The sequence below is a fragment of the Brachyistius frenatus genome, unplaced genomic scaffold (genome assembly GCF_029030835.1).
Source record: "Brachyistius frenatus isolate BFR_SWC_R1_liver_20210118 unplaced genomic scaffold, ASM2903083v1 Contig_3, whole genome shotgun sequence".
Taxonomy (NCBI): Eukaryota; Metazoa; Chordata; class Actinopteri; family Embiotocidae; genus Brachyistius; species Brachyistius frenatus.
In genome coordinates, this window is record NW_027210602.1 from 9,768,012 (window position 1) to 9,795,838 (window position 27,827).

Below are 27,827 nucleotides of genomic sequence, written 5' to 3' on the forward strand. Positions count from 1 at the left end.
TGCAAACTGCCCCGAGAACAAAAGAGGAACCTGACGCAGCGTTACAAAAGAGAGAAATATATTTATTAGAATTTCCCGAGAGTCTGTGCAACACTCAGGAGATCACAAACTAAAAAAATCAAGAAATCACAAACGAATAGATATTCAGAGGAGACTGATAAAGCAACATGATTGTCACCACATTCCCAAAACGCTGGTGTACAAAAACGTGAGAGAGTCAGGTGTATATATTCAATATAAAAACATATGCAATAATAAAAATGTGATTGTCTCTGGTAGCAAACAGCTAATGAAGACAAACGTACAACGCTGCTCCCCCTTTAAATACATCTCAAACACACTGACATCACTGACTGACAGAAATATCCCACTGGCAGCGTATGGAAGCGCACTGCATTCACCGAAGACATATTCATACTTCCAGATCTTTTATTTCATGATGTAATTATGATCTCATCAGGATGAGATGCAGATGTTGCATTCGGTGAAGTCAGCGCTCTTCTGAACCAAAGTGTCCAACAAAGGAAAAGTACGACAGCAGAAGGACGTTTCCAGTTTAAGTTTACTACTAGTATTTTGACCAAACTGCTGACGATACAGTAAAAGTTCTGAAAACATTTTTCACTGCACGTGAAAAACAAAAAACGAGTGCGTCCATGTTTGGCACCCAGCTTCTGATTTTTATCGTCACGTTAACAAAAGTTTGAAAAAAGAGCAACAAGGCACTTCAAAGTCGGCTGCCCATCTAACACACACACACACACACACACACACACACACACACACACACACACACACACACACACACACACACACACACACACACACACACACACACACAGTGCACTGCAGAGTCTGTTGTTGAAACATGGAGGCGTGCAGTAGCTCAGAGACGGATTAGAAGAGGATAATTAACACATCTGACATGAGAGCAGCTGCTAACAGATCACAGAGGAACATACAGTTCAGAGGACTTCAGCACCGTGTGAAGGTTCGGGTGCAGCATCGTGACGGTTGGCTCCAGTTTCTGCCTCTCGTGTATTAATAAACATGACGTTCTGGTCACTAAATAAATAGATTTGAAAAATCCAGAATGTTCAAAATCAGGACAAAAGATGTTTGTGATGGCAGACGACAGCTGGACAGGACAGACAGTGAGTCTTTGAGTAATTTGTTTTATCCAAACATTATAAAAGTCGGAGGATTCTGGAAATACAAAGTGTTGTTGGACATTTCGCTGCTCTGCTCTGAGACTCGACTGTCGTGCAACAGCGGAGGCACAAACTGGGAAATAAAACCTCACACAGACAGAATATACACTGAAACATCAGGAGGGTGACACAGTAGGTCAGAGGAATCAGCTGTTTGTTTGTAGGGGACAGTGACAAGACGCTCAGCTGGACACACACACACACACACACACACACACACACACACACACACAATCACACAATCAGTGTGTGATGATAGTGACGTCTCTGCAGGAAGCTGGGTACAAATAAAAAGAGTTCTAAGAGTTTTACATCAAGCTGCAAAAGCCGTTACCGTGGCAACAGGCGCTGTCCGCTTGTAGTAACAGTGTATGAGAACGAGAGTGGTGGTGTCACTTCCCGGTCCCCGTCCCCTGTCTACAGCTCGGTGTCTTTGTATTTCTGAGGATTGTAGTAGCCTCTCTTGGTCTGGTCAGCCAGCTGTCTGCGGTACTCTGCCTCGTCGTCCACGAGTCCTCTCGTCTCCGAGTACGCCGGCCTGGATGGAGTCTGCGGCTCGGGGTTGGAGCTTGAACTGACCACACACGCACACAAACACACACAAACACACACGCACATACAAAACAGTTTAGCTTTGGACTGATGGATGATAAATAAATAAAATAACCTGTATTTAGAGTGTCAGAGAGGAAAGGGTGGAGCTCTCACCCGATTGGCTGAGGACGGTTGAGGTTGGGTTTTGGCAGTTTCATCGGGACAGCGTAGATGTCCGGATGCTTCTGGGCGATTTCCAACTATGTAGAGAAAGAAACAGAAATGTCAGAGCTGAAACAAAAACAGCACATAACAAGACATCCTAACAACAACAACAACAACTACAGGAGCCCCAAAGTGTTCAGGCACATCTCTCCGTCTTCGTTTATTTGAAGTACAGATTCACTGTTTTCAAAAGGAACCTGAAATGCCCCTGAAGGGAGTTACAGGCTTTATATAACAATAGCTTTACTCACTCGAGCGTTCTCCGCCTCCTGCAGCTCCAGGAGTCGCTGAGCTCGTGCGAGGTGGTCCATCTTCTCAAACGCTTTAATCTGTGAGACAATATAACCACGTGTTGATTTATGATCCATCTCTGATGTAAGAAATTAACTGACACTGAACATCCACATGACATGATGCACATGAGTGACAGATGAAACATTTAGAGTGATCATTTAATGAGCACGTTATGGATTTGAATGCAGACATCTGCAGTTACCTGGTCACCGTTTCTCTAGTTCAGATTAGGCGCAGAGAAAGTAAAGGAGGAAGAAGAGGCAGCACAAATTATTTCACCGAGTCAAATCCTCGACACACAAGAGGAAAGCTGAGGCAGAAAAGAAGCCCGAGAATGTTTCTTATAGAGGAACTTCGAGGTTGAACAAGTCCGCTGGTCTAAAACTACATCAGAAGAAGGTTCTGACCTTCCCCAGGAAGGACTTGTTGGCGGGGTCGTCCTCCTTCTCCGGGCTCCGCTCCTCTGACGGCTGGTGCGGACGGCTGATGGTGGGCTTCATGGCCACAGGTGGAGGCACCGGCCTGTTTCCTCCCGCTGCGTCGCTGCTGATGGTGCTGCTCGAGTGGGACTCGTAGCTCCGCGTGGAGTCGGTCCGGGTCTGGATGCGCACCTGGAACAGGAGAGGTGGAGTCAGGATATTTTGGTCCATTTGAAACCTTTACTCTACAGCTGCTGGACGGTTCTGTGAGGACGGTCTGCTGTGTGTCGGGTTCATGTTTGTGGACATCATCGTCCAGGTTAAACAGGAAAACCGCCATGATTAAAGCAACATTCACACACACACAGGGAACAGTTCGAAAAACAAAAGATATTTTGTCCGGAACATCCTGAGTTCTTTCATTTATTATCAGAGATCCAACTCCAACAATCCTAAATTACCCCTAACGCTCCCCTGCCAAGCATTTATGCCACCAAAAACACAAAAGGTGTTTGTTTGGTCCCTGCTGGGCTGCTGTAGAAACATGACATCTCCCTGGAAGACGACCCGCTGCTTATATAGATATGAGGGGCTCATGGTAACTAACAACAATTCTTAGTTTCAGATTTTTATACAATAATGAAAACATAATTATGAAATATATTCCATTTCAACTAGCGACCTAAACAATGCTCATTAGTCTCGAAGTGGGTGACTGAAAAAAGAAACATTTCGATATCAGTTCTGTACCAAAAAGCAACAGAAGGAACATTATTCAGATCGCTGTGGGCCGAGACCGCCGGAAACAAGAACAGTTTTTATCCGCAGGCCGTCACTCTGCTCAACACGTCTTCAACATCACTGGACGTTTTGCGCGACACCCAAACGCATCAGCACCATTTGCACGAGGTGCAACTGCACCATTGTTGAGGTGTATATATTCGTTTCTTAGCTGTATATATGTCTATTTGTGTTTTATATGTGTATTAATGTCTGTCTGTTTTTGTTTTTTGCACCCTGAGAGAGAAGCTACAACCGGAGTCAAATTCCTTGTATGTGTAAACAAACCTGGCCAATAAAGACGATTCTGATTATATTTTTTTTCACATGTCAGAGTTCCTCTATGATGTTTCACAACTTCTCCCTTCTTCACCTTTCTTTCTCCAGCAGGAACTTTTACCAGGAACCTCTTGAGGAACTTAAAAAAAAAAAAAACGAGAAGGTCTACCTTCGAATCTCAAGGAGGTCGATTTAGATTGTTACACCTGAAAACGATGCAGTAAAAGAGCCGTCACTTCGAGAGGCGGCGGCAGACTTATTTGCCTGATATCCGTAGCGCCGTTCACAACAGAGGAAAAGCAGATAACAAACGGCTCCAGGAACCCGAAGCTCCTGGGAAAGTCGACAGACTCTAGCCTTTTGGTGGTAAAGTGACTTTATAGGAACATTATTCACTTCAGGAAACACGGCGATGTTTGGTGGGAGGAAGGAGGGAGAGGTTCTCACCTTCGGGGGTTCGGGGACGAAAGAAGGGGGAGGACTGGGCTCTCTGTTCAGCATCTCTCTGCTCCCTGTCCTCCTCATACGAGCCCGGGGTTCAGGGTGAAGCTTCTACACGCACACGCGGGAGGGTTGGCAGGGTGAGATTTAAAAAAACAAAACAACAACGGTGGGTAAAAAACGTTGTAAATTAGAAGGATGCATCTCCTGCTGTGTATCCAGGTATACATTTATACAATCGCAGCAGGCATCAGCGGCCACGCCCACCTCGTCCGGCAGCACGGGCTCCGAGGATCGACTGATGGCCGACACCGGCTGCGGCTCGTCCAGCGGCTCGTCCAGCTCGTTGTCGGTGTAAGCCCCGCCCTCGTCCGCCGTGTCCTCGTAGTCGCTGTTCAGACGGCTGTCCATGCTGAGGTAGTCTGCGCTCATTGCCGACAGGTAGGACATGCGGTCGTCATGGATATCCAGGTCCTCCTCTGAACCGTCCAACTGAGGAGAGGAAGTGGACGGAGAGAGATGACTGTGCAAATCAAATTCTGGATAATTAGCACACCGACGTGTCATAACAACATCTTATTACTGGCTTCTGTTCAATTACACTCATTTGAGAAGCCAAGTTACATGTAAAATAATGTCTGGTAGATAATAAATGTTAAATCAGCAGAGAGGTGGACTAACAGCATCATGTCCCTGCAGTTTGACAGTCCCACTGATCAGAAGACTCACCTTGCCCTCACACACCCACACAGCTCGGTCCTGCTGCTCCCGGATCGAATCTTTCACGCTGCCGTACCACGCGTCATTGGAGGAGTTCAAGTCGATGGTGGCTGCACAAAAAACAAATAAATCCAACACAAGTGTCATTGTTGAACAGCAATCATCAAGCACTGACTGCTTATTTCATTAATGATGTGGTCTTGTGGCATTTTTACTGTGGGGGTCTTTGACACTATTGTTATTTGCAGGCTTCATATCAATATGAGAATATTTACTTTATAGTTTTACATTTACTCTCTTAAGCTTCCCTCCGTAGCTCTACCAAGCAAAGGCTGGGTTTTTTTCTGTGTCTTTAAGACGCATCAATATCAATGATCCTCACTTCTGAGTGACGCAGGCCCAGGGCAGGTCTTGTAGCCTGCTAGCTCCGCAATTGAATGACTAAAAAAGGTTGGACAGTTAGCCATGCTGAGGGCGGACATATGGCAGGAGTGTGAGTGTGTGACATCACAACCTTACGGAAGCCCAAGCAGTGTCGCTCCCGAAGACCTGTCAACAGACTTTGAGGTGTGGAAGTCACGGACTTCCCCTTTAATCTGCCTTCCCTGACTCACACTTAAAACCATCACGTAAATCAGTGTTGCTGCACTGCCTCCAGTCAGAGTGAAACGTACCCGTGAACAGGTGTGAGCAGGTCTTCCTCAGCTTGACGGACTGCTCGTACAGTTTGCGGGCGCTGCGGGTGGATCCGGGCAGCAGGCGGCTCCTCATGGTCTTCACGCCCTGCTTGCTGTCGGGGTTCAGGAAGACGACGATGGGATACCACTGGGTGTAGTTCAGAGTGTCCACAGCTTTGGGAGTCACATCCAGCAGAGCGTGGAGGTCCTGGGGAGACGGCAGGAGGAGGTTAAATGTTTGATGATGGAACAATATTTTCGTAACGCTGCATCCTTCCTCGACTACACCAACCTGTTCAATGATTTGTCGGATGGTGTTCAGTCTCACCACTCCGGAGGACTTCTCACTTCCTGCATCTTTGGGCTCAGTTTCTGGAAGTGAAAAGAAAACAATCACAAAGTAGAATAGAGGACATAAAGCTGCAAGAATACTTTGTATGTATTTACTATTGTCTGCATGCGCTGCTCAACCAAGAGTGTTACAGCAAAGTTTCTATTACACTGTATACTATTTGTATACTTACTGGCAATGATAAACTCGTTTGGAATGTCGTTGGCCAGTTTTTCATTCACTGCATCAGAAATGGGCCCAAATATCACCACAGGTCTCCTGAAACCAGCTGAACAAAACAATAAACGGAACATGAATTCAGACATGCAGGAAAAACACAGAGCAGCAACACAATGCCTCCGGTGAGGCTGTTTTTTGGGTACCTTCACGTAACACCACTCTTTCGTATGCCGGGAATCGTGTGGCGACCGGAGTGGCGCTCAGGTCCTCTCGGCTCTTGCGCAAGTCTTTCTTCTTTGCTGCCCTTTGACCTCTCAGCCTCCAGAAGTCTCCTCGGTCGTTTCCTGATGCAGCCCGAGCAGCATTCTGCACGTTGGACATCTGCTCTGCTCTGTGACACAAAATAAAAAAACCCCATCTAATTCAGTGGTTTCTAACAGTTTCAAGTGTCCTCTCTGCATGGTTTTACTAAGATTGATGCAGGACCTTGTGTTGTTGGATGGTACTGTTGACTAGATGATTTACATGTTGCCAACAGCTGATACTAAGCAAGTGAATGAGCAATGAAGATTTTAGCTGGTATGGCCAACATTAACATTATATTGCCTGTAGTATTGTCAATGTTTTTATAATATTCTATTGTACAAACCCAACCTTGATTTTCAGATTTGAAAGATGCTACAAAAACAGTCGTTTTTTTTCCAAACCTTCTCAGCAATGCAGATACTTTAAATACTCCACATATAAAAAATCACAGACCACCACATACCTGCTCTTGTTGGGGATGATTCCTTTCTCCAGCAGCTGGTTGTCTTTGTCTGTGCGGATTGCCAGCCAGTTGCCCAGCTTTCCATCATAAAGTGTGTCGGTCACTTTGAAGATCTCTCCTCTGGAGAAAGGCAGGCTCTGCGGCGCCTCCTTCTCGTATTCAAAGTGAGTTCGAATGAAGAACGAGTCGCCTCTGCCAGACGCTAAAATGTCCTTGTACACTGAAACAAACAAAACAAACAAACAAAGATCTATTATTCCTGGTCTTTCAGCCCAACGAGTGCCACGATGTTTGTACTAAAGACCACAACACTGAGCTTAAAAACTACAAACAAATACTCGACTTGGTGTGCCACATGGCTCCAGTATGGGTCTGCTGTTATTCTTTATCTACATGGTGTACCTGTATGAATTTATTCATAAATCATTCATACATTTTTTTATAACGCTGGCTATCTACTATCTTTTTTTAGCAGCTGTTATTTATCCAGTCCAGTACCTTCAGGCTTGCTCTGAGCTAGAATTGTTACATCTTCTCCTTTGGGGATCTCCAGTAGGTAGAGGACAGCATCTTCACGCACCATGCCTCTGAAGTCCATGTTGTTCACCTGGAAGACACAAAACGGGTTAAATATGACATCATTTAGAGAAGAAATAAGACAACACTGGAGCAAATGTAGGGATCAGTTCTTGGTTTAGCTCACCTTGAACTGCTAAACACTGAGACACAAGTCACTTAATCAATTACACATTCAGCCATTAATAACTTCTCTTTAGTTAAACCAGGAGGAGTGATGGGTTGCATTTGGTAGCATCACTGATTGTGCCTTTGATGGATTACATCATATTACCTTCAATTTTTTTGTTAATCATTATTTTAATCGTAATGTCTTGTTGTTATGTCATGTTTATATTACACATATTTAGAGGCGTCTCCATGCTGCAGGGTTTGAATGTGGATTTTAAGAAGCCTCACCTTCATGATCTGATCTCCTGTGTGGAGTCCCTCCTGTTCAGCTGCACTGTCCTCCTGAACACCAGCGATGAAGATGCCCACATCGTTCCCTCCTGCCAGCCTCAGACCAACGCTGTCTCCTTTCTGGAAACGCACCATCACTGTGTTTGGCCTGCGTTACGCAAGCAATGGTTCAACATACATAAATTCAAAAAAAAAGAGAAGAAGAAAGTTAATCTTCCAAATGGCGGGTTGTCTGGAATAACTTCATTATCAGTGAAATGCTGACCCAAAAACGTCCTGGTCCTCTATGCTTGGCTTTAGTGGCACCTTGGGATGAGCATGAACCTTTGGGGCCACAGTGACAGCTGGTGTTGCAGAAACAGAACAGAAAGATTTAAGAGTCACAGCTTTTGTTCACATTTCTGTTTATTCACACACACACTGCTGTTTTGAATATTCAGAAGCAGAAACCTGTTTACCTGGTGGTGTCGCTGCTCGTGGCTCCTCCCGCTCTGCCTGCAAAGGGGGCGTGTCTTCAGCTCCTCTATCAGCTCCTCTATCAGCTCCTCTATCAGCTCCTCTGTCAGCTCCTCTGTCAGCTCCTCTGTCAGCTCCTCTGTCAGCTCCTCTGAAAGGTGTTGGCATGGCGCCCATTTTTGCCAGCCGGTTAGGCGGATCCTCTCTGCTAATATCACAAATTCAGATTTCAGAGTAACCTTCTAACCTTAGTCTGCAGGCCAAACACACAGTGTGTATATATACTGTTTTTTGCAGTTCAAAGTAAATGCATGCAGAGCAGTATTCTCCTATTGAAACTCAAGATTAGAACAAATTAATTCATAATTATCGCTGTAGCAATTCTGATATTGGATGTGATGGACTGGCTAAGCTTTGTGAGGCATAACTCAACATAATCCTGCTTTATCCTGCTGTATTTAACAACACCGATTATAAAGCACAGTGGATATCTCAATAAAGCTGGGCTCATTTATTTTGTCACATCTAAATATAACATTGAAACTGAAGTAAAAAAAAAAAACATATTTGAAAGTAACTTCGTTTTATGAATTTCAAGTAATTCTGAATTAAATCTTTACTAATCCAAATAAACAGATGCAGCTCATGAAGATATCAAAGCTCTAAACCAAGTAATTTAGTTGTTTGAAATAATTCCTTACTGGGACTGAAGATTGTAAAGGAAAGGTTTGGTGAAAAAAGGAGTTGCCAAAACAACACATTAACATTTTGAAATGATTTATGTAAAAATATGTTTTGTGGAATACTGCAAGAAGCTTGAGCTGCTTGCTCACAAATTCACAACTTCCCAAATCTCTAGATGATGAGTGCAAAGTTAGCACAGCCCAGAGCCACAAAAGCAACGATCGCAAGGCCTGAAATAAACTGTAATGTTCCTTTAATGACAGCGTACCTGGGTTTGTCTCGGAGCCTCTCGTTGGAGGAGTGGGAGGAGAGGTCGGAGTGGTGGCCACGCCTGTCGTCCTGCGGAGAGTAGGACCGGTACGACTCGATCTCAGAGATGTCTGCAGAACACAATAACAAACATGTTGAAAAATATAAGAACAACTCAAGACTAGCTTGCTCAGTTAGATCTTTATGTTCAAACAATAGAGACTTTAAAAAATATTTTGAACAATACGGTGCTGAATTTCTCCTTGATGCTCCTGTATTCGGTAAATTACACAATGTGGCTTTTACATGATTCAAATGGCCCACAGGTGATGAAAGCGGTGCCAGACAAATGAAGGTCACATCACGACTCACAGTCGAGTACTCCCACTAATTAGAATGCATTACCAGCTTAATCACGACAAAGAGACAGCAGACATTTGAGGGGGAAAAAAAAAAGCACTTTTTTTTTTTCACATTTTCACTTCAGGAGCAATATAACAGCAAAACCATCACAGAGTCAAAGAAGTGACACTTGAGGTGAATTGAACCCTGCAGAATTGAAAATGCGAATTTTCTCACTGTCCACACACACACGGTCAGTTAGGCCCTATTGTTCTCCGAGATCTTTACAAAGAGACTGGATGGCAGAAATCAGACGGCTGCTGCCGTGCAAAACCTCAACATAATGAAATTCTGTCATATCCAATACCAGGATTATGATTGGGGATTAGATCACCCCACTAGAGGCGAGTGAGCACACACACACAGTCCCAAAAACAGACAAAGTGGGTCACAAGTCTTTGGGCTATTCAACCCCCCCCCCCCACACACACACACACACACACACACACACACACAAACACACCCACTTGGTGAACAATCCACTCACACCATTTATCTAGATTGGTTTGGACCAATCACAGCGTGCCATCTGGTCATGTGACATTAAAAACAGGTATAAAAGAGTGAGTAATCATGAGGGTGGAGGAGTAATGATGATTGTTTAGTGAGGCTGTGGTTAGCTCGTTGTGATGCTACTGCTTATATATATATTAATAATATTACAATCAAACTAAAAACTGATGTGATTAAAACCTTTATTTTATGAAGGGAAAACAGGCTTGATTGACAGATACAGCAACAATAAAGGCAACAATGTTTCCACAGTTGATTCATATGAAGTTCGTGCACAGTGGGTTTATAGATGATGGTGATGATGATGAAGGCCACTCGTCAGGTGTGCCTTTACACTGGATAGGACCTGCTGCTTTTCATTTTGGAGTGTCTCTCACCATCGAGCTCTGAGTCGCTGTCGACCATCGGCGGGACTCGGATCAGCACCTGCCGTCGGTCCCGCTGCACCACCAGCTGCAGTTTCCCGCGGGACTTCTCGATCAGCTTCCCCGCGTCACTGAGAGAGAGGTTCTCCGTCACCGTCCCGTTAATCTGACGGAGAGAAAGGAGATGAGATGCTCTGATAAAAATCAAACCACTTTTAAAAACACCAAATGATCCATCAAAGAGATGAATAATTGAGGAAAATAAGCTTTCGCTGCCCTACCTTCAATATAATGTCCCCTTCCTGCAGGTTCCCATCTCTGCTGGCGAGTCCAGTGCTGGTCATCTCTTTGATGAAGAGCTGACTTCCCAGACGGAGGCCATACTCTGGAAAAAAAAAAACAGAATATTTACGTAATATCAAAATATGAACAGGTTACACAAACTACATTTATTCCACCCGAGTCTGCGCTGATTAGTTCTTGGTTAAATGGACTCTCAGTTCCCCATTCCTAAGGCCATTTCCAAAACAGTAAATCTTTTCCTGAATTAATCATTTCACATTTAATCAAAATACATTCTATAAAAAGTCACTGTTTTGTTAGCTCAAGATTTCACCTGCCATGCTTTTAAAAGATTACCATTTGTTTATATGTTTGTTTATGCTTGAGATGGTGCGACTTACTTTAAGTGTTGAATGTGGAAAATGTTTCAGAGTTGCCCAAACAGTTGTTGTTGAATATCTGATCTTTTGTTTACGTATTCTTTGAATGACACTTTGGCAAAAAAATTTTTTAAAGCTTTGATACCAAATCTTCAGTCATTTCAAATGTTTCCAGCATTTATCATATTTCAAAAAGTACACAGAATGAAATCTGCCAGCCAAACATGAATAGAAACATCTGTGAGCCGCTCACCTTCGTTGGGACGGTTTTTCAGGAGCAGCACATTCAGAGGTTTCTCCAGAGGCTCCAGGTCGCGGCCGGGCCGGGGCAGAGGGATGTGTACGGCGGCGGGTGACGGCGTGCGGTCCAGGCGGTCGCGGCTACCGCTTCGGTTCAACGGCTCATCGTACTTCCTCGGGTCGCTGGGGATGCGCTCACGTCCCCGTTCAAAGCTGTGGTCCCGCCCGTGGCCTCGTCCCGGGCTGTTGCGGCCGTAGCGCAGGTCGGGGCTGTGGGTGCGGTCCAGAGTTCGCTCGCTGCGGTAGCGTCTGTCGGGGCTGTGCTCGCGGTCCAGGGCTCGTTCGCTGCGGTAGCGTCGGTCGGGGCTGTGCTCGCGGTCTAACGCGCGCTCGCTGCGGTACTTTTTGTCCGGGTTGTAGTCGCTGTCGAGCATGTGGTCACTCTTGTAGCGGCGATCGGGGCTGCGCTCTCGGTCCAAGGTGCGCCCCATGCTGCCGTCTCTCCTGTACTGCCGGTCCGGGCTGAGGTCTCTCTCTGCGCTCCTGCCGCGCTCCCGTCGGTCGTAGTCGCGCTCACGCGTTTGGTAGCCAGAGTCCACGTAGCCTCCGCCGCCGCGCTCCCTCTCCGGGCTGTGATCTCGCCCGCCCGCGCTCCGGCCGCTGTACACGCTGCGGCGGTCCGGCTCGTAGTTGTAGTCGTCGTTGTAGTCGTTGTTGAAGACTCTGTCGTCGGGTGATGGGGGACGGTTCAGCACGTTGACTGGAACCTTACGGGGCCTCTTCACTGTCTGAATTTGTCCACAGAAAGAAAACAATCACTTTTAAATCAACAACTTGTGCAGATTATATTTTGGAGTTTGTGGTTGTTGTTTTTTTGAGCTGAACATATAAACCAAAAAATACTAGACAGGGGAAATTGATGTGATTCAATTTCAAGCAGTCTTATTTAGTAAATAACAAAACTATAAGATTCAAACAACAAATTAAATGCTTTACTCACAATTTTTGCTACTTTTCCACACTTCCTGAGCGTCTGCACAGCGAAGGAGTGGAGGGCCCCGTCCATCGGGATGGCGTTCACCTGCACCACTCGGTCATTCTCACTAAACACAAACACAAAGATATGAATGAGCTCAACCTGCTTAACTTAAAAAAAAAAAAAAATTAAAAAAAAAATTCTGAATGTGCTGTGTGAAGTTTTAGGATTCATCATAAAGCCCGACCGGTACTGAAAGTGTAGAAATGATGCAAATACTAATAGTAGTGAAAAAAAATGATTCTGATATCAATGTATTGGTCGATATTCTTGATCTCTTAAAATGTGGTTATCAACCATTTTTTACAAACGTGTAGTGAAGTCAGAATATTTTACAGTTTATTAATCACTCTGACCTCAGAGCACTAAAACAGTAAACTTTTGGTTCTTTTTTGGTTTTATGAAGTTTTCCTATCGGCCAGCTTATATGCTGATATTAATATATCCAGAATAGCTCAACATCAGTCGATAAAATCAGACAGCCAATATAACAAACACAACAGGCTCTAATTTATACTTAATTAAAAACCCCAAAATAAGAATTTTACGCACAACAACAATCCATCAGCAGGTCCTCCCTGCAGGACGTCGGACACCACGATGGACGTCTCGCCACTTTCCTCGTTGGGGTTGTCCCGCCCCCCAGACACAGCGATGCCAAAGCCCATCTTTGGATCCTGAGAACAAGACAAAGCATGTAAATCACGTGGAATCTATTGTGCGTCGCTGCATGTGTGTCTATATAAGAGAGGTCCTGTAATCTCTGTGGTGTGTGTCCGCTCCCACTGTATCATCATGGCCGTATGGGTGTTGCAGACGGTGATTACAGTTCAGTATACTGGAAACATGCACGTTGTGTCGATCTTCTGCGCATCGTGTGTGACTAACAATCAAATGAAATATCACTCTGATCCTTTGGTTAATATTCTCAACTGCCCGGCATGTGGGAGCGCGTTTATGTGTGCACACATTTCCCCAAGATTTCATTTCACTTACAACCAACTCTGTTTTTAAAGGCTCCTTCCTTCTCCGGAGATATTTTAGGGCTCTGACTGATTCAACCTGCCATCACTCCAGTTTGTCCAGATGAGATTAGGTCAGAGATTTGATTGACCCTGTCTCTTTATCCCCTCCCTTCCATCTGTACTTAAAAAAAATAAAATAACGCACAATTCTCCACTTCCCTCTGTCTCTAGCAGATGGCCGGGGAGGCAGAGGGAGGATGAAAGTGGGAGCAGAGAAGCAAACACAGGAGATGACGACATGAAAAGTCTCTTTTTGCTCTGACATAAAATATTAAAGTAAAAACAAATAATCCTTTCCTGTTATTAAAAATCCAAAGTGAAGAATCTAATAACTACCAAATAGATCAAGTTAAAAGAATCGCTTGTTGCTGTCAGATTACATCAAATGTAAACTTCTATCAGCTTGACAACAAGCAATGTTTGATATTGTCTCATTTTTCAAAATATTTCATGAGACACAGTCGTTGTCTCGAACCAATAAGAAACAGACATTTAGTTTTCCTACCGCGGTGCAGCCAGGAGAATCACCACACGGGTACAGGAGAAGTTTTATAATGACAGCAGAGTATGTGAAGGTACAGGAAGTTGTTTTATCTGAGTGTTTCCACTAGAGGTTGAAGGAAGAAGTGAGATCGGTGGCGCTTGTTTCATGAAGCCAGTGACAGAACGATTGTTGTCTTCAGCTACTGTCTGCTGCAATTAAAAAATGCAAAAAAAATGGGAGAAAACAAGGACGTCCTCATACAATATTAGTTTTGCAGTGTTTGCTAGCTTTACAAAACAAACAGTCGTGACCGTCATGTAGAATAAAACATCCGCTGTCAAAATAAGAGCTTTAGATTGCTGTTTACTTAATTTAATACAGACTGTATGCACAAAAACAAAGTCAAGTCTCTTACAACTCCAGGTGTGTATAAATCCAATTTAACACACAGTATTACTGTTCAGTAATACTTTCAACAGTATTTATTTCAAAGTATTACTAAGCAGTAATACTTTCAACAGCAGCTTCCGTTGACGAAATTTTTTGCAGAAAAATCGTGTGAATTTTGCAAAACTGCAAGGTCTGCAAAAATTGCAGAGATTGCTTGAAATTGCGTTAATTATTTGATTTGATGATTTCCTGGTGGGACTGTAAAAAGGATTCCAACTGTTCTTCCATGTGTTTGCCATATTTATAAGCAAAAACAAGTTGAATCTGTTGATTCAGCCCCACATTTAGAGAGTGTTACTATTCAAAAATGTGGCTTCATGTCACACATTACAATCCCTGATAAAAAAAAAAAAAAAAAAAAAAAATACTATTTGTTCAACCTTTGGCCCAAGACCAAATGAAAAATATTTGACATTTGCATTTCGTAATGATTATTATTGTTTCAGAGACTCCTAACTGACTCTTGCAGATTTAAATTCCTGATATAAGATGACAGATGATCTTGCGGGACAGAGGCAGCAGAAGAAGCAAATATTTAAAAGAGAAGATAACAAATGGTAGAGGAGAATATAAAGTAGAGCCCGGTGTGACAGCTGGCTGTGGCGGGGTTGAGATGTGTGTGTGTGTGTGTGTGTGTGTGTGTGTGTGTGTGTGTGTGTGTGTGTGTGTGTGTGTGTGTGTGTGTGTGTGTGTGTGTGTGTGTGTGTGTGTGGGGGGGGGGGGTCCACAGGCCTGCAGCACAGGACCTTTTTTGCCCTAAATCTGCTTTTCTGGCCTCAGTGAGCTGCAGCACGAGACAATGAGCTCATCAGGATGATTACAGAAGCTCAACCGGTTTGCTTTGCTCACACAGTTGCACACGTGTTCAACAGAGGAGGACCTGGTTGATGGCGAGAAACGGGACAAATGTAGCATTTTCCAAATTTACCAGAGCATTAAAAGATGCGAAAATGTGACGGCTGTAATCTTTTTTTTTTTTTGCCTGTAATGTATTAAAAACTGCTTCGTATCTGAAGCTGACGTTCAATGTCTGGTCAGATTTTGTATCTTTTGTACTCAACTGATCAAATAGTTCATAAATGACAATAACCTTTTAACCTGAGCTATAATTTTGCACTTTGCCTGAAGTATTCAGGTATTGAATAAAAAAATAAAAAAAAATAAAAAATCTATATATTAAAAGCAAAGATCTGGGAAATGTGGTTGATAAAAACAATTAACTATCTGAGTACTTACTTAAATTTGAATTAACCGACTAACTGATTAACCATTTTATAGCCACGTGGATCACATTTTAAACTCAGGACCATCGCAGCACTTTAGAAATAGTTTAAAACAAAACACCACATTTCACGTTTTATTGCTAAAATTAAACCGGCATCGATTGATTTTTTTTTTTTTTAGCTCCTTGGGGGCAACACAACGAGCCGTAAACAGGAAATTCATATTTCATGACTTGAAATAGTTGACAGGGTGAACCTGTGATGAAACGGTGGCTTATTTGCACGTTAAAATACACAGAGCAACATTGGCATTTGTTTTGGGATTGTGTTTATGTTCATCTGATGAATTTGAGAGTTGGTTCTGGGTAAGCAGCAGATAGTGGAGTTTGTTTTAAACAGTGCATTCTTTTTGTTTTACTTTATTTGGATTTTATCAAACACATAATTAAAATGCACTCTCTGTGAACCTGGAGCCATAAGCTGGGGTTTATGGCCGAAATGTAAATATTGCAAATGAAGTGAGGCTGTGAGTGTTTCGGTGCAGATGGACTCACCCTCTGCAGGGTCACGGTGTACTGCTCCCACACGGTCTCCTCCATCACCGGGTTCTGCCGAGAGAGAGGGAAGATTACAAGGAGGGGTTTGATTTCACTGGACAGATTAATAATGTATTACGTGATGTAATGACAAAGCCAGTTCATTAGCCTATGTTGTTGTTACACAACCAGGAGCTCCCAGGAGAACAATGGCCAGCCTCTGCTGGGCTCTTGACACAAAGTTTGACTAAAAAAGTTTTTGCTTTTGTTGATTAGTATTGATGAGAACACTTGAACATCTGTTGAGACTCATTGAAAAGCACGAACAAAACAGGACTGACAGATGCCACATGAAACCACCAACAAGTTACGTTAAGATACACATTGAGTGCACTGAGCTCTAGAAAGTCAAAGGCTACAGATCAAATAGTTGATTTCAATTTGAAATACACCATCAATTCTTGTCTGAATAATTGTCACAATTAAGAAGAGAAGCTGGTGCCTGAACCGAGGTCCGACCGCCCAAACAATCAACCTTTGCACTGGAGAAGCTGAAACCAGTGGGTTTTTTAAAAAATCGTTATAAGTATTAAATCATAATGCCACACATCATTTGTACTCGTTAAGTGACTACTCAATAATTCAGCCATCCATCAGTCCAAACCGTTGGGTACCACACGTACAAACTTTGTCAAAAATATTCCCTCGTTCAAGTCCAACTTAATTTCCGAACTACAAAAACACAAATAATATCTCAATTTTCCTCACAAAAATAAACCACTGGGTCAGTGTCATTTTATAAACTACTCCTGTCACTCTTCACCCTGAAAATAACAGAACTCCTTTTGATCCTAAACAATCAAATGTTCAGGTTTTTTTTGTGTGCCAGTTTTCTGCAATTCAGGTTCCCCGACTTCCAAATCAAACTCGACCCGACGGAACCCGTCGCAGAACCAGTCGGGTCCGGCTGCCTGACTGAGACACAGATCTGATCAAATCAGAATCGCACTCACGAGTCCCTGCAGGATGCGTATGGTCTTGACCGCGTGGGCCCATTTCCTGTGCAGGCTGAGGATGGTCTTCATCGTTGGCGCTGGCCGTCTCTTCCTATCTGCGTCTCTCCCTGCTCACCGCCAGCGGTGCTCTGGCAGGCTGATGTGCGCCACAGCCTCCTCCATGGCCACAGCTGCACAACCACCAGCAGCGCTCTCCCTGCATCTGCCCGCCCGTCTGCCTTTGACGTAAGAGGGATTCTGCTGGCCTACATTCAGCACAAATCCCACCGTCTGCGGAAAGTGTAAACATACAGACGGACCAACTCCTGCGCAGGCACGCCGTGATTAAACACCCGAGTGTCGAGCCGCAAACGCAACAACGAATCACACAAGGTCTTTTGGGCTTGAAGCCGCCTCGGATCTGAAGGTTTAGCAGTCGCGAGTCAAACTTCACACGCCAGCAGAGACAAACCGCACCACACGTGAGCGGACTTCAAATCCGAGTTAGCACAATAGTTGAGCTTTTAATTTAGTGTTGTTGTTTTGGGTTTTTTGTGGGTAATTTCAGTGGAAAGTGAAATGTGTGTGCTGCTGACATCCCAGGCTTAGTGAAATGGGGGCACGACTCGGTCTGGCAGCACGCTCATCATAACCCACTTTTTTTTAGATATTGTCGTATTTTTAAAATAATAATAAATCATTTTGTTAAAGGCTGCACTACAGTAAAGTGATGTTATTTTCTGAACTCACCAGACTGTTGGCTGTTTCTATACCCACTTTTTTGTGCTTTTATAAAATTATTTTGTAAGTCATCCCTACAATATCAATCTGGATGTGTTTGGTCAAAAACACGGTGAGATTAGATTTTGTCCGTATCGCCCGGCGCTACTTAGAACGACCATCTGATACGTCCATCTGGAATTTCATCTCAAACGGTCTTTCTGGAGTCAGTGTTGTGTGAAGGGGGGGAGGACTGAGGCAGAATAAGACGATTTTGAAGAGAATCTATTCTCATCACTGATGGAAAAAAGGGTTTGTATCAATCACAAAAAAAACTATTAAGATGTTACTTTACATCCATTTACACCCGAAAGGCTAAAAAGCAGCAGCAGAAACATATTTCACGCTACACATGTGAAGAGAAGAAACTTATTAACTCATGATAAGATAAATTCCTCCGAGGTAGTGGGTGAAGTGGCTCTGGGCAAGGCCAAACCAGCTGTAATCAAACCGTCTTCTTGGCCTGGGATACTGTATGACTGCGATAGCTGCTCACAGGCAGGCCTGCTGGATAAGTCGTAGTCTCCTGAGTGTGGGCAATTACATAACAAAACACAAAAACAGTTCCACTAATGAGGAGGGAGGTTGAAATACTGGGTCATACTTGCAGGACGTGACTTAGAAAACTAATTATTTACAGACTGTGTCTCTTACAAAGCACAAACGCAGAATACGAAGGCAGAGTTTGATCAAAACTGCAGTGAAAAAAACCCGTTTACACTCAAATTCAACCAATTTACACAAAATCTTGCTGAGTGGTAGTTTTTAAAAAAGGTACAAACTTCCCATTCACCTCAACTTTTGCTTATTGTTTTCTCACATTCCCCCATGACCACTGAACAGATAAAAGCAGAGCTGCAAATAAATACTTCTATCATCATTTAATATACCAATTATTTTTGAAAAATATTTTGTTTACAGTAATATAAAACCAGAATATCCTCATAAACAAGATGCTGGAAGCAGACACTATTTGGCATTTGGATTTAAAAAAGATTGTTTGCTGACCATCAACTAATAAATCATTCAATTAATTGTTTAAACTCTTGGTCTCAAATGTCTGTCTTTGTACCAAGTACAGCCGAGTATATTTAAATTTGCGAATTTTTTAGTTACCATACCAATACCAAGGCAGCTGGAAACTGGTTCAAAAACTGACATAGTGTGGAGAAAATGTCCAAACAGAATTTAAAACTATTGAAATTTTTACTGCACTAAATTAAATGCTAAAATCAAAATGAAGTTAGAAAAAAAAATACATTTAAATCTGTGTGTAGCACCGACAAGAAATTATAAAACACTTTTATCAGTTTACCTCCCATATACTTTATAAATCAGCCTCAGTACTCCGAGAAACAACACCAGTTGTTGACAGTGTAACTAAGGACCTCTGGCGCGCCGATAAGACAGATGCAACAACATTTTCAGGGTCACTCTGTTTAATATCAATTTGCCTGCAACTTTTCTGAGGGAGAAATTTGTGTCACTAAATTTATTATCAAAGTTTTAATACAAGCTCTTCGCCTTGGCTATCATCCAGCAGTTGTTCACATGTTATTCTGGTTGTTGTTATGAGCTCAAAACTGGCTGAAGGTCCTTTATGAGACAGCCTGAAAGATGCAGTGTTTGTGAACCGCTGGCTGATGATCGCTGTACGACACTGCCCTCTGCTGGTGGCAGAGACGCATTACATCTTGCGGTACAATAAAAATAAATAAATAAATAAATAAAAAAAACACGACATTAGTACATTTAAGGATTTAAAAACAGAAGTTAAAAGGAGTTTTGATCATTTGGTTTCTAGTGCCCGACAGGCTGCACCACTGTTACCTGTTGTTCTTTGAGGAAAGAGATGTTTAACAAACACAAACACGCGCAAAATGTTGTTTTGGCCACCAAAGGAACAACAAATAGCGTTAAGTGCGGTGCAGATAAGACCAGGTAACCAAATAAAACCAAGCCAACAGAGCAGTTATGGAGCAAAACAACATTTCAAACAGGACTTATTCACTTTGAACGTGTTTGCAAACCGTAGATGTAGCAGGCGGCGCTAACAGCAGGTGTAGCAGGACGCAACAGGCTTCATGGAAACTCCCGACAAACCAAAACCTCAAAACACCCACACAAAGCATCGCGTCGGGAGTAACCCGCGGCTCCCGCATGTCGGCCTGGGTATTCATCAGCACTTTGAATACAGCTCGATGAAGTACTTACGGTGAAATGCGGAGCTGCGTGTCTGCTCAGAGAGAGCAGCCCCCCTCCGTTCACTGGCATCACGCACTTTGAACTGTCCGGGACTGGTACTGAGCTTTTTTTTTTTACACCAAACTATATGGACAGTTAAGTGTTTCCGGTCGCACAGCAGCCAAAGTTATAGTGAAATGAAGAAGTTTGCAGTTTAAAAAGTGTCTGCCTCACTTAAAAACACCTACTTTACTCACTAAAAACATCAACATTAGACTTCCAGGGCACAAATTAGCGCCGAGAGCTCCTGACTTGGTCCAGGTTATACCAACTCAGAGAGCGGGGGGAATGACATTTATCAGCAGCTTTGATAGATAATGACGGACTAAAACGACGTCTATAACCCCAACCTCAATGAATTCAGTACACTGTTTACTGGTTTATTAGTGATGACAGACCGGTGCTAACTGTGTAGGCACATGTGCGCAGGACGCTTGCAACTCTAATACCACCGAGATGGATCAGTCTAAAATTCCCATTGATTTTTAGGCAGCCTGCTGTGAGGCTCCCAGACAGAAAAACACAATAACAGACTTAATACAGCAAACTCAGGAATGCGATAGAAGTGTACAAAGAAAAAGCATCCAAGCAGATGAAATCTATTTGGGGGTTGATGAAATATATTTTGGATAGCTTCCAACAACTGACTTCCGAAGGCAAAAACGATGTTATTTCAGTCTACAAATAGTATAAGCAAGTAAAGACAACACCCTCCCAAACGATGAAACCCATACATCATGCTCAGGAAAAGAGAATTAGTGCGGTCCAGCACTGATGCTGGGTGATAAGGTCTGTGTTCCAGTTCAGCTCAAAGGTGCTGGATGGGGTTGAGGTCAGCGATCTTTGTAGACGAGTCATGTTTCTCCATACCAAGCTGGGAAAACATACTATGTTGTGGACATTGATGTAAGTGTCAGGAGCTTATGGTATTAAAACAGGAACGTGTCTTTTGAAACTGCTGCCACAAAGTTAAAAGGAGACTTATAATCAAAGTTATCACTGAATCTACTGTATGATTTATATTCATTGGAACGAAGTACACAAAAGGTACGTGGTCAGCCATAGAACTATGTGAAAGATGTAAAGGTCAACATGGCTATGGGCAGCTGTCACACACATAACCTTTTGTTTTGTTTTTTTATCCGTGTGTGTGTGCGGTCCATTCACCATCATGAGAGAAATAACAGATAAGAACACCAGCTGACCCTGGAAATGTCAGAAATCCCTAAAACTGTCACAGGAATGTTTTCCTTTAAATATCAACCGTTTCTGCTTGTAAAAAAAAACAACAGCAATTTATCAACATCCTTAAATTCCAGAGCAGCAATGCTGTATGAATTAAATAATGACAATACATTTTCAGAAACATTAAGGTCAATCCAGTCAAATCTCCACATTTCACATGGACTGAAATATGCCAAATAGGCCTTAAAATAGGCCATGCTAATGCAAAACAGGGTCACTGGCCTGAATAATTTGTGGCACCAAGTCATTAAAACAATGAAGCTTCCGGGATGTGACATGTCTCTCTAGTTAATCATCATCCCGGGTGCAGGAGGGGTCACTACAGCGTATTGTATTCAAATAAGGAAAGAGGAAGAGGTGTGGGAAACACCGAGTCGCTGAACTCCATATCTTCAAACCATCAGTATGTCAGAAGAGAAGCAGCCTTGTTTACAGCTTACAAAATATTTTTGGACAAACCAAAATAAGAAAAAACTGCATGCATGCATGCCTCATTCAGTTATGGGTTCATGAAATAGTTTCATGAGACAGAAATTCATGAAATTTTCATCAACAGAGAAACACAAAATCAAGCAAATGACATTCAAGCATGAAAATCAATGAACCAAGCTGCACCTGTGGAGTTTTCAAAGCAACAGGGACACTCTACACTGTGCGCAGTCATTGTGTGTGCAGAGACACTCCCTGAATATTTAACCGTGTAAACCTGAATTCATCAAGCACACACTGAACCACTGATTTAGTTGAAAACAAATAAATTAGGTCATTTATACTAAGTCATATGGCAGCACAGTGGTGCAGTGGTTAGCATTGTCGACTCAGCGAAAAGGTTCAGGGTTCGAATCCGGGCCTGGGCCTTTCTGTGTGGAGTTTACATGTTCTCCCTGTGCCTGCGTGGGTTCTCTCCGAGTACTCCGGTTTCCTTCCACCATCCAAAAAACATGCACCTCTAATTAATTGGTGGTTCTATAAATTGCCATTAGGTGTGAATGAGAGCATGAATGGTCTTTGTTTCCGTCTGTCTCTATGTGTTGGTCCTGTGATGGACTGGTGATCTGTCCAGGGTGAACCCTGCCTTCGCCCTAAGTGAGCTGGGATAGGCTCCAGCCCACCCTTGACCCTGTTCAGGATAAAGCGGGTATAGATAATGAATGGATGGATACTAAGTCATAGAAAATAGTTGTTACAATTATTTATTAATTTCAAAGCAAGAACATATTTTACTTCTAAAAATGATGTCAAATCCTTTGTATTTGTACACCTCTCACACTCTCCATGAGACTGTGGGGGCTTTAAGCAGCTCCTCAGTGCTGCATCCTCAGAGCAGGAAGGAGCGCTACCGCAGGTCGTTTGTTTCAACGGCTGGCAGACTGTTCAACACCACCATAAAATAATGTTGCATTGTATTTCATTTCATAGCACCAGAGACTTTCCATTCATTTCAAGCTGTATTTATTTATTTATTGTGGATATAGTCATAATGTTGCCACTGTGGGATTAATAAAGTCTAAGTTTTCAGGTTTGCCATTTTATAAAAATCAAATTATTCAACAAATTATTGTTGTTTGAATTATTATTATTGTTATTTATCAGGAACACGTGAGACATTTTAAATTACTTTTTCACAAGTGTCCTGGAAAAGATGGGCTGCAGTAACAGTAAGCTACATGTTAAAAAAAAAAAATTCCCCTCGGGGATTAATAAAGTAAATACCTACCTACCTACCTTAACAACGTGAAACAGATGAGACAATCAGATTTGAACAAAAATCACGTTAAAATAACTAAAAAGATGAATAAGAAACTACTCATAAGAGTAACAAAAACATCTGGGTGTTAAATGCCTCAATATGATTGGATCCAAAACTACAAATAACAGATAAAACACTTGTGCTAATCCTTTACTAGATCATCACATTCAAAACAGTGCGAGTTCAGATGTAGTCTAAACAGTCACGACTATATCACAAACATCAACAATCACAGGTGAAGACACAGCGGGCTCCATCTTACACCCGGCGCACAACGCAAGTGTCTTTGTTAGTTTCAGACCGACACTGTTGTCATGTTCCCGTCCAGCACACATATTGTTTAATTAGTAACTCTTAACTCTTACAATGGGGTGTGGTCAGGTGCATTGTGGGTGAATTGTAATCTTGAAGCAGCAGAAAGAGACTGAGCAGTGCCAGACAGTATTGGACTGTTATTTCAAAGGGGCATTGTTCAGATAGTAACATGCACCTACATGCTGTAGACAGTTGCACACTGCGCACACACTCTGCTTTGTTACACACACAAGGACATGCAGCAGCCCAAACACACAACAGATTAAAAATAAAAAGATTACAATGTGAAAGATTACTACTGTGAACATCAATCTGCTCAATCTGCACACGAGCAGATCTGTTTCTGCTGCAGAGGAGCGCTCTTTTCTACAATTTGGAACATCCGTGATTATAATATCAGCCTGCACACCTGGCTTTTAAAGAGAATGGGAGACTTACTGATTGGTTTATTTCATATTATGCCCAAAACACATCTTTGATTACTTACTACAGTAAGTGTCACCTCTTTGACCCACGTGCCTTACTTTGGTTTAGATTATCCACTGCTACACCAGTGAAAGTGGATTTGGTCCCAACATGCACTTTAGACAGTGCACTTAAAATAAAATAGTCTAACTTCAACAGTCAACATGTAAACATCGTGGCCTACCATCATTATAGCCGAGTAGCTGCGTGAAGAGAGGCGGCGGAGATACAAGTACTGGGCTTCTCTGGACCAGCGGAATTTGCGGCTGCACTTGAGCAGGTCAGTGCTGGTCCCGTCTGAGCCAGGCTGGTCCCTGCGCACAAAACAGAAACCTTAGTGATGGTGTCCATTCAAAGCTTTATGCAGAGAGCAGTGGGACATGTAACACAAGTGTAAGGTCATTACTATAAAGCATGTTGTGACCTTCAAATAGTAGTCTGTAGAGGAGTACTCAAATATTGAAAGCCTGCAACTGAAATCTGTTGTGTTGTCAGAGAGTGATGCTTTGAGGCTGGAACTTTTTAACAGAAAGTCTGCAGGGTTCGATACACGAGGGCTTTCACCAGGCAGAGAGGATCTATTTTTATATGCTATGAAAGTGAATTAGCAGAGTCTTTGAACTCGCTTGCGTTATGTAATCACTGTGTGCTTTAAGTCTGCATCCACTTTTCATTGGCATTTTCTATTGTAAGCTTTTCTACAGTTAACAAGTACATTTGCTGGCTGTGTACGGTAACACAGATTAAAGGATGTCGTGTATTGCAACGGCTAAAACCATATTTGCTTTTACAAATATAAACCAAATATTCCAAAATAAAGTTGTACAGCTCTGAGTTTAACTGGAATAACCTAAAGAGACCAGAATCACACAGATACTACGGGCTATATTAAAACTATCATGTGCTGTCTCACTTCAGGAGCAGCATCTGCGACCTCATCACTAACATGTCACAACATGTCAACGTTGGCTGAAACGGCTTGGTTATATTTGATTTTTTTCAACCTCATGGCAGTGAGTCAGAAATGATTGAAACGGTCTGACTGGATGAAGTCGGATACAACAGCAGTGTGGAGAAAGCAGACTGGCCCTGTGTGACCAAACCTGCTGCCTCATACACTTTAAACACAGACAGAGGAAACACGAGGAAGGGCTCGGTATCTGCAGGAACACCTGAAATGTCTGTGGGTCAAACATGCCGATGATTATCTACTGACTCCTTCATGAAAGGGGCATTGTGTATTACCCTTCCCCCTCCAAGCTCCCATTAAAAGGGCATCTAACCATTTTAGTATTGCACCTCCAACAAGTTGGTGAACAAGCAGGAAGGGGCAGAGTTATCCTCATATTTGCACCAAGCTCCAAAAACTGTGGATCCTATCTGCTACATCCGTACAAAGCACCTCAATGGTTTCCTTTAATCGATCCCTTTTGTCTTGTAAATGCAGTCATCTTTAAAACTCCACCCCCGTTTGTAAACCAGGATTTTCCTCAGTAATTCAATAAAGTCAAACCTTGTTTTTATGGTTTTATGGTTGACCTTTTTTTTTTTTTTCCAGCATTAGCCAATCACTGTATTTCCATTCTGTAATTATCAGACTATACAGTCGTTTTCATTGTTAGCGTATTCCTTCCCCGAGCTGGATCCAGGTTGCCTTTAGACACACAGGACAGACTGACAGGAAAAGAGTGAGTCATCCAGCCTTACCGTTAGTAGTTTGATCTACAGTACAAAGCCTTTTTCTGGCGAGGTTGGGACATATTTTAAAATGCAGTAAAAAAAAAAAAAAATTAACTGACAGAAGTACAAAGAAAAGATTTCCAAGGATTTCACTGTCCAACTATAATTGCCTTTTCTAAATATAAACCAATTTTCAATTTAATACCAGCAACATTTAAAATAAGAGTCAGGCATGTTTACTGCTGTGTTATATCGCCTTTTCTTTTAAATACACTTTTTAATCATTTTGACTCAAACTGTTGCAGTTTTGCAGGTGGAATTTTTGCCCATTCTTTCTCTATACAAGACCAAGGTCAGGAAGTGGTCGCCTTTGTCTGATTCTCCTCTTCATGATGCACCATTCATTTTCAATAGGAGACCGACCTGGACTGCAGGCAAGCCAGTTAAGCACACACATGCTGTCTTTGAAGCCAATGTTGTTAGCACGTGCACTCAGAGGCCTGGTATTGTCCTGCTGAAATAAAAGATGTTCCTTTAATGTCAGCACGTCTTTAAAAGTCCCAATCTAAGTCTCTTCGTCAATGGTACCTTCAGACATAATCAAGTCACCCCTGCTGTGGCCACTGATGCAGCCTCACACCATGACAGATGTGGGCTGTTGCACCTTTTGCTGATAACAGTCTGGACAGGCCCTTATGTGTTTGGCACCAAGAACTTAACGTCTGGTTTTATCCAGAAACAATCTGAAACTTGGACTCATCTGACCTCATCACGTTTCCACTGTTGATCGGACCATCTGAGATGAGCTCAGGCCCAAAGAACCCAGCAGGATTTCTCAATGTTAATGATGTACAGTGCATCCGGAAAGTATTCAGTGCTGCAGAGATGGTTGTCCTTCTGGAAGGTTCTCCTCTCTTCACAGAGCAATGTTGGAGCTCTGTCAGAGTGACCATCGGGTTCTTGGTCACCTCCCTGATTAAGGCCCTTCTCCCCCGATCGCTCAGTTTGGCCGGGCGGCCGACTCTAGGAAGAGTCCTGGTGGTTCAAACTTCTTCCATTTACAGATGATGGAGGCCACTGTGCTCATTGAGACCTTCAATGCTGCAGAAACGTTTCTGTACCCTTCCCCAGATCTGTGCCTCGATGCAATCCTGTCTCGGAGGTCTAAAGACAATTCCTTGGACTTCATGTCTTGGTTTGTGCTCTGACATGCACTGTCAACTGTTGGACCTTATAAAGACGGTGTATGTCTTTCTAAATCATGTCCAATCAGCTGAATTTACCAGGTGGACTCCAATCAAGTTGTAGAAACATCTCAAGGATGATCAGTGGAAACAGGATGCACCTGAGCTCAATTTTGAGTGTCATGGCAAAGGCTGTGAATACTTATGTACATGTGATTTTTTATTTTGTTATTTTTAATAGATTTGCAAAAATTTCAAAACAACTTTTTCCACGTTAATATTATGTGTGCAGAATTTTGAGGAAAAAAATGAATTTAATCCATTTTGGAATAAGGCTGTAACAACAAAATGTGGAAAAAGTGAAGCGCTGTGAATACTTTCCAGATGCACTGTTGGGATTTCTCTTGTGAAAGACAGGAATTCTGGGCAATCTTATTTTGAGAAATGTTCTTTTTGAACTGTTTGACAACTGTCCAAGAAGTTGGGCAAAAAGTGGTGAGCCACGACCCAAAGACTGAGGTTTTGGTTTAAGCTCCTTTTAAACCCAATCATGATACTGTCAGTTACCAACTCACCTGCTTGTTGTGGAACTTTAGAAAACGGAGAAACTTGAATCTTCCATGAACCTTTCACTCCTATTTTTCCACTGTCTTGAGTATGTTGCAGGAATCAAATTCAGATTTTTATATTGACAAACTACAAATAAATTATTGAATGAAGACATTAGAAATCTTATTTGTACTTTTGTCACTTAAATAAAGATTCAAGAGAATTAACAAATCACAGATTCTTGTTTTTAATACATTTTACAAAATGTCTCACCTTTTCCAGAAATAAGGTTTGTAGTTCTAATCCAACATTTCCTGCTGCTTGACATTAAATACTTTAACTGGTAAAGCATGGGATGACTTTTAAAGTGAAGCAGGCACAGGAAACGCAACGCAACGCACACGTCACTACACGTGCTGTTAAAAAGGATTACAACTGATAACGAAGGATTCCAACA

The 27,827-nt window shown here is 42.6% G+C and overlaps 1 protein-coding gene across 11 annotated transcripts in view; it reads right to left on the bottom strand.

The window, feature by feature from the left end:
* Positions 1–41: 41 nt before the first annotated feature.
* tjp2a (tight junction protein 2a (zona occludens 2)) overlaps positions 42–27,827 on the bottom strand; it is a 29,610-nt gene continuing 1,824 nt past the window's right edge. Inside the window, exons 2-26 of one of the 11 annotated variants that reach the window (XM_069705908.1) lie at positions 24,142–24,271; positions 16,182–16,235; positions 12,998–13,122; positions 12,410–12,512; positions 11,423–12,197; positions 10,789–10,892; positions 10,520–10,673; positions 9,247–9,358; positions 8,297–8,499; positions 8,104–8,182; positions 7,836–7,986; positions 7,359–7,467; positions 6,861–7,080; positions 6,295–6,482; positions 6,105–6,200; positions 5,873–5,952; positions 5,578–5,788; positions 4,913–5,013; positions 4,451–4,675; positions 4,190–4,294; positions 2,672–2,875; positions 2,467–2,481; positions 2,222–2,299; positions 1,920–2,005; positions 42–1,785 (exon numbers count right to left, since the gene is read on the bottom strand). In XM_069705908.1, coding sequence (XP_069562009.1) covers positions 1,629–1,785; positions 1,920–2,005; positions 2,222–2,299; positions 2,467–2,481; positions 2,672–2,875; positions 4,190–4,294; positions 4,451–4,675; positions 4,913–5,013; positions 5,578–5,788; positions 5,873–5,952; positions 6,105–6,200; positions 6,295–6,482; positions 6,861–7,080; positions 7,359–7,467; positions 7,836–7,986; positions 8,104–8,182; positions 8,297–8,499; positions 9,247–9,358; positions 10,520–10,673; positions 10,789–10,892; positions 11,423–12,197; positions 12,410–12,512; positions 12,998–13,122; positions 16,182–16,235; positions 24,142–24,271 — 3,865 coding nt within the window. In that variant the 3' untranslated portion in view covers positions 42–1,628. Of the gene's footprint in view, positions 1,786–1,919; positions 2,006–2,221; positions 2,300–2,466; positions 2,876–4,189; positions 4,295–4,450; positions 4,676–4,912; positions 5,014–5,577; positions 5,789–5,872; positions 5,953–6,104; positions 6,201–6,294; positions 6,483–6,860; positions 7,081–7,358; positions 7,468–7,835; positions 7,987–8,103; positions 8,183–8,296; positions 8,503–9,246; positions 9,359–10,519; positions 10,674–10,788; positions 10,893–11,422; positions 12,198–12,409; positions 12,513–12,997; positions 13,123–16,181; positions 16,236–17,176; positions 17,368–20,152; positions 20,343–24,141; positions 24,272–27,827 lie in introns of those variants that run through there. The other 10 variants (XM_069705902.1, XM_069705950.1, XM_069705944.1 and 7 more) reach the window with 10 other exon arrangements.